We start from the raw sequence: 6661 nt of genomic DNA, 5'->3' as shown, positions 1-6661 counted from the left end.
CTTTCGACCAAATTTATTTATTTGGAATACAACAAAATAATTACATCTTCATCTCATGCAAAATGAGATTCCTTTATATCTATTCCATAATCAACCCTAAACCATGTCTACGAAAGATAACATCAAAATCAATTCTTTCAAAACAAATCCAGATATTTACAGTTGTTCTCTGGAAATAACACTAACATCATACCCAAATAAACAAGGCAATTCCCTTATAAGGGTGTGTTAATTTCATAATAAAGTGTCCAGGCCGGGACACACCAAAATTAATTACTACTATGTAACAGAATATTTTTAGTGGATGGCACTGACCAAAACCATATGTATGGAGCATCTACAATAATGGAATAGTTGTATTACCAAAGCAAAAGCTCATCAATAAGAGAAGTTACAAGATTAAGTTCATGAGCACAGATTTGAACAATTGATGGCAAAATTAAGATTCCTGATATTTTAGGATTATACCAGACCTGATTCAGAAGCTCACCCCTGCTACTAACAACATATGCAGTTATGATTAATGAAGGTGAACAAACTGGAGCTAAACTGATTGATACCAATCATTGCCTAAACGTTGAAGTTCAAAAGAGAGTGCAAAACTTGAACTTGGTCTGGTCCCCAAAATGACAACCAACTCTTGCACAGCAAACTTGAAGCTGAACACTTGCAATTCACAGTTTCAACTGGTACAGTAACTGTATATGATGAGTGAATCCACAGGCAAAAATCATATATGAGACGCATCCGCAACAGGGAAATGGTAATTCTTCAAGAGCAGAAGCTCATGAGCATGAAGTTACAATATTTAAATTCATGAGAACACATTTGAACAATTGAGGGGGAAATTAGGAAAGACTAAAGATGTGCTTTTCAGCTTCTGCCAAAACAACAAGGAACAGCTATATTTTCTGCCACTATGTTGTTTCTCTTCGTCCAGACATTTATTTCAGGGGTGATTGAATATGACTCTTTAAAAGTAGTAAGGCTCAACCTTAGCAGCCTCCTTGACTTCGTGCCTTTGCTCTGGCAGAATGAAAATCCATACCAGGCTTCCTTTCTTTTTAAGAATTCGAGCATCAAATCCCTTTGTTTGCTGGCCAGTTCTTAAGCTTTCTCTGAGTATTGGTAAGTACATCAGACTCCTCTCCAAGCCAAAAGAAGTGTGATCTCAATCAGGTCTTTTATAGCCCCTTCCATCCAAACAGTTGGACTTATGCTGATCGAGTCAGGGGATCCGCAACTCCAATTCTAGGACTTTGCAGAACCTAAATCAGATGCTCACCCTGTTACTGGAAAATCTATGCTAATGAGCTAAAGCAAACAACAGAAGGAAACCAGCTACAAGCAAAGGCGGGTTCGCTGCTCTTCTCTTTCCTCACAGCTTAGCATTGAGGGATTGGTGCCCCTTTCTGCTAAGCATCTCTTGTAAGGAACAAAGCCCTTAACGCGCTTGGTGGAACTTGCTCTTCGCACCAAGCTAGGGGTTTCGCTAGGTCTAGAGGATAATTCTTTCCTCGCCTTCTCTAGTGGATGTTGGCTACTCTGAGCTTCAATATCCATATTTTTATCTCCACCCATTTCCGCACTTACTGGTTCAGTGTTAGAGCCAGTGGAAGATCCTTCTTTCTGATTTTGTTTATCTTCCAGCTCGTTGTCATTGAAGAGTGGACGCCCCTTGATTGGAATTGGGTTAAGCACTTGAATGCAAGGAAACGAAACAGATGCACATGATGATCCCCATGGCAAAAGAGTGGCAGAAGCACATCCAGTAGGCCATTGGTTTTCATTTTGTGATGGCGAGTAATAAAATGGGGGTGGGGTTCCCACAGTTAAGGTACTTGACCCACAATCTGAATCAGAAGCAGTAAATTTCATTGGCATTAAGTTCAAAGACGCTGTTGGCAATGCTGCTTCATCATTCACGTCTGTCTCTATTTTGCACGTGCCAGAAGTTGGACGGGGTCTCTGAGATTCAGTGACTAGCACAGTTTTACCAAATAGCTTCAGACATGGAGTAGAAGACGTCTCAGCTGAGCCTTCTTTAACAAAATTAACTTCTTGGGGAAGCAACTCTAGTTTCTGAAATACAAATCAAACAGGAGAATTATAAGCAGTGATTTCACATGAAAAATTTCTAGCAGCATCATGGAAACAAAAAAGAAGCAGTAGCAAAGGCAGTCGTACCACGCAAGCTTGGGCAAGCGAAGAGCTATCTTGTAGGATGAAATTGGGCGGTTCAGAAAGTACAAAACCATCAGAATTTCCACCACCAGCTGGTGAAACAGGTGATGCGCTACCATTGCGCTTACTTGAATCCACCGTGCCAAGCGCATCCGAACCATGTGCAGACAACACAGAAGCAGGAGACTGGTTCTTTTGTTCAGACATAGACATATTAGGTGAGATCGACCTCGTCGGTTTCTCAGGGACTAGGGTTCCACTTTTAACTGGAGTAGCCAATTTACGTGGATAAGGGTGCATCGGTTTTCTTTTAGGTCGAGGAGGAGGGATCTCTATGGGTTTCACAGAGCTTGCATCACCATTATTAGATTCACGAACAACCTGACGACCATAAACACAATGGAAATCAACAAAAGCATTCACATAACAAATTAACCCTTAACGATGACTACACGCCTTAGAGCCATAAAAGAATATGACTTACATCAAAAGGCGGCATATAGATATAATGGGGGTATATAAGAGCAGTAAACCTTGGAGAAAAACTTCTGAGCATGGCTCCTTATCTGTACTGCAGTTTTTGTGCCCACATGCTCTGAAAATTAATCAAGACCATTGTAAATATGCGATGACAACCAAAAGATGCCTCTAACAAGCCATTAATCTTTTCTGTTTCTACCTTCTATACGCCTCCATGCCCTACCATACAGCTTTATAGCCTCAAGGAACTTTTTGTGCTCTTCTTCTGTCCACCGTTCCCTTTGCTTTGAGATGGTGTATGGTTTCCTGGCCTATTTTAAGGCAAAAAGAACGATGGACAAGACACAGATATGAGCTTTGTATGGAAAAAGTAGTTGACACAGAGAATGTGGAAAGCAATAAACCTTGGGAGCATATTCATCTGCAGAAGCAACCTGCTCTTTCAGCTGGATGCTCCTTGTTGATGATGCTCCCACATCTGATGAAATTCCATTCCTGCTGGAACGGATCGAATCCATCCCGCTTTCTCCACCTTGATCCTAAAATGACGAAGAGAGAAAGATGAAGCTTCTCCAAAAAGAACTCCAAATACTTCAATCCATTGTAATTTAAAGAGGACCATGTCTACTAGCTATATTGTGGTATTCCCAAGTTTGCCAAAGTTTAAAGTCAAATTGCATCACATGTTGCAGTGTATTTGCTTACACTCAAGGTGTATTATAAGTTGAATACAGAAGAACAGGACAAAATAAGAACATTCAGTGTTGCCTAGCAAATGAACGATCCATTCATCAGCAGCAAAAGAATGAAACATTTGTATATGGCTAAATATTGAAACTACATATAGAACTGACAATCTTCCCTCCCATCCCGATGTTTAACCTTAATACATTATCTCCTAGAAAATTTGTGTACGAAGTCTTTGTTAGCATATAGCCACTAGCTTAAATTCTTTTAATACAAACACATGAACAACAGAATAACAAGTGACAACTATTAAAACCTGCAAATTTCTTCTCCTATTATCTCTGTTTCAACAATCAACATCAATGTCAAGCTTGGCGTTGATCAGTCTGAACTTGCGGAAACACAATGCATATTATTATACTACTGGACTAACATACTTAAGCCAGTACACAACTTTGGTATCAAAATCATAGTTCATCCACTATAGATTAGTTAGGCACTACAGTTAAATCAAATTGCAGTTCAACCCCCCACCAAACAAAAGAAATAAAGCAACGGCAACATATTCCACCGAGGACATCTCTGAATTAAAAATGTCTAATACTACCTACTCTAATTCATCACGCTAGTATTAACTCTTCTCCAAAACATTCAACAATCAAAATTTCACCAACTCTTCATCTATTAGAAAACTCAAAATCTTTCAGCCCATTATACTTTTAAATGAAACCCAACTCTAAAATTAGTACTAAGAAGCAAAAAACACCTAATTTAAACATAAACAAAACAGAGAATCACACAAGATATCATCTGAAAATTACTACTATACAACAACAACAACAACAATCCAATGTAATCCACAAGTGGGGTCTATCCTGGAAGGGCAGAGACACTGTTTCCGGCAGACCCTTGGCTAAAGAAGAGGGTAGAAACAATGATAGCAAGTAATAGCAAGATAATATATTCAGAAAACTAAATCGAAAATAGCAATAGTGAATATGAAAGAAGTACGGATAGCAAGTAATAGCAAGACAATATATTTAGAAAACTAAATCATCTGAAAATTACTAGAACATGAAAAAAATTGTCACACCTGATCAACCATTTCTTCAGATGCCATCAATTTAATCTGAAGATGCTAAAACTCCTCCACACCAAAATCACCACCAACTGCTAAAATATCTAAGCACCAAAATATCCTGGGAAAATCTATCCTCACACTTTCCCAAAATAGGAATAGATAAAGAAAAAGAACCCCACTTTTTACTGTTTAGCCAATCAATTCTCTTCAGTTTCAGATCCCAAAAATATCAATAGTCACTCTCACTAATTCACAATAAGTCATTCAATACTCCTCTAACTCTGTTCACACACAGCAGAGTCACCACTACAAGGCATTAACTTTCCCCATTGAAAAACAAAGCAATTACCCTTCTCACCAAAGCCAAGAATTACAATCCTTGATTCAAACATAAACTCAGAGAAAACCAAAGAACCAGAAAATTCTACTACTAATAAATATTGCTTCAATTCAGAGAAAAATTGGTCTCATCAATAGCAAAGAACACCCTCAAGAATGAATAAAGTTGGAAACTTTAATAAAAGGGTCTACTTATAAACAGCGTAGAAAGTGGGAAAAAAATGATTTTTTTAACCAATAACACCTCAAAGTCTCGATCCCGCAAGCTGGTAGTCTAAAAAACAGAGTGCGCTGACACAAAAAATAGAAACTTTCCCAGAAAAATACACAATATGAATTACAGTTTTACAGAACAGAAGTATACTGAGAGTGTAAAGATGAAGAGGAAGAAGAAGGAGAAGCGACAAAGGCAAAGAATGAAACAAATATTTTTGGGTTAAAAGAGAGAAGAAGGAGAAGAAAAAGGAGGAGGGAGGGGGTGCCACGCCATAGGGTATAAATGGAATTCTGCATTTGCGTTTTAGAAAGCTCAAGAGTTTAATGGAATCTTGTGGCTCACGTTCAAAGACACCCCCGACACGTGGCTCTGCTTTTTTTTCTTTGAATTTTCGAAATCCAAGATTATTATTTTTTTTAAAACAATTAATTCTATTTTTCGAGTTTGACAGAAGTTACTCATTGACAGTTGGAAAAGGTACTCGCTTTGTGGCGTATTCCACGTGTCGATTTTTTTGTGGATGAACATTTTTTATTTGTTCCTATGTGGGGCCTTGTTTTGACACCTTACTCACTTGTCCACTTTTTGGCCCCTTTATTTTTTTCTGAGATAATTTTTGGATTTATTTTTATTGGGAAGCATTTATTAAGTTACCTTATAAAGATTCTTTTGCAATGGAAAATTTTAGTGCAGTAGTACAAAAGTGAGGGTATCTATCATCCTTAAATATCAATGTTATCCCAATTGCTTGTAAAGTGTCTATCAATAAACTCATGAAAACACAATTGTTCGTAGTTTAATGAATTCTTTGATTAAGGTAGCAAAAATGGTAAAATTAATTTTCTAGCAGTACTTGATTGTGTTAAGGTAACTGATGTGATGTGATTGATTGAAGATTACAAAACTTGCATAATTAAGATGTAAGGTAGTTTAGTTTACTTATTTCTACTTGAGGATCAAAACTTAATATAAAATAATTATAAGTTTTCTTTGTATGTATGTATAAATAAGACATACAAACTTTTTATTTTATAATTATAAGAATTATTAATAGCAATAATCTTCAATAACATCATACAACTAGATTTTCCAACAATATATTTACTTATCATGGAGGAGATTAATTTTCTATTTTAGGACCTTAGATATTTATAATTCATTTAGTATAATATTACAAGTTGTTATAGTACAGTTATAGGAAGGGAATTTTTTTTTTGGGGGGGGGGGTTTTACAATAGCCGGACATATTAATTATTTACTTTTTCTAACAATATATATATATTATAAATCGATTATACATAATTATACACATATAATATATAAGTTATGCATATATTATATATTCACAAATTTTTTTAATTTACATGGTAGGGACGGCGGCTATTTGGGTTAATAACTCCATAGGACCCGTAGAAAACCTTCCACACCCCAAGAAAAGACAAAAAATATCCAGCTAAATAACAAACAGTACTAGTTAATTTATTCTTTTTCCAAAAAATAGTGATATTTATTAGGAAGAGAACTGCTAAAATATCTACGGCCTCTAAAATAAGAGGACAAGAACTAAAAAAGAGTGGGAAATAGGGAAAGCCAATAGTTGTGGATAATGTAGATAAAAGAAATACAAATATATATATATATATATATATATATATATATATATATATATATAT

The 6661-nt window shown here is 36.2% G+C and overlaps 1 protein-coding gene across 3 annotated transcripts; it reads right to left on the bottom strand.

The window, feature by feature from the left end:
* Positions 1-329: 329 nt before the first annotated feature.
* LOC104238282 (protein REVEILLE 1-like) lies at positions 330-5254 on the bottom strand. 3 transcript variants are annotated; one of them, XM_009792606.2, is made up of 6 exons: positions 4445-5254; positions 3099-3203; positions 2864-2975; positions 2718-2779; positions 2188-2565; positions 330-2082 (listed from the first exon to the last, which is right to left on the bottom strand). In XM_009792606.2, exons 1-6 carry the CDS (start codon positions 4469-4471, stop codon positions 1342-1344), a joined length of 1425 nt encoding a protein of 474 aa, XP_009790908.1. In that variant the 5' UTR covers positions 4472-5254; the 3' UTR covers positions 330-1341. The 3 variants fall into 3 exon arrangements, with proteins under 3 accessions (XP_009790908.1, XP_009790907.1, XP_070023833.1); XM_009792605.2 differs by having other exon boundaries at positions 3069-3203; positions 4445-5253; XM_070167732.1 differs by lacking the exons at positions 3099-3203; positions 4445-5254 and having other exon boundaries at positions 2669-2779; positions 2864-3062.
* Positions 5255-6661: the final 1407 nt, after the last annotated feature.

Source organism: Nicotiana sylvestris, chromosome 2 (genome assembly GCF_000393655.2).
Source record: "Nicotiana sylvestris chromosome 2, ASM39365v2, whole genome shotgun sequence".
NCBI lineage: Eukaryota > Viridiplantae > Streptophyta > Magnoliopsida > Solanales > Solanaceae > Nicotiana > Nicotiana sylvestris.
This window is presented reverse-complemented; position numbering and strand designations above follow the sequence as displayed.

What these genes read in the sequence shown, in the direction of transcription:
- LOC104238282 (XM_009792605.2), bottom strand. Translation starts at nt 4,471, where the DNA reads ATGGCATCTGAAGAAATGGTTGATCAG. An exon ending in CTCAGAAGTTTTTCTCCAAG is followed by an intron (nt 2,566 to 2,717) that starts GTTTACTGCTCT and finishes TATGGTCGTCAG; the next exon opens with GTTGTTCGTGAATCTAATAA. An exon ending in CGCTTGCCCAAGCTTGCGTG is followed by an intron (nt 2,083 to 2,187) that starts GTACGACTGCCT and finishes TTTGTATTTCAG; the next exon opens with AAACTAGAGTTGCTTCCCCA.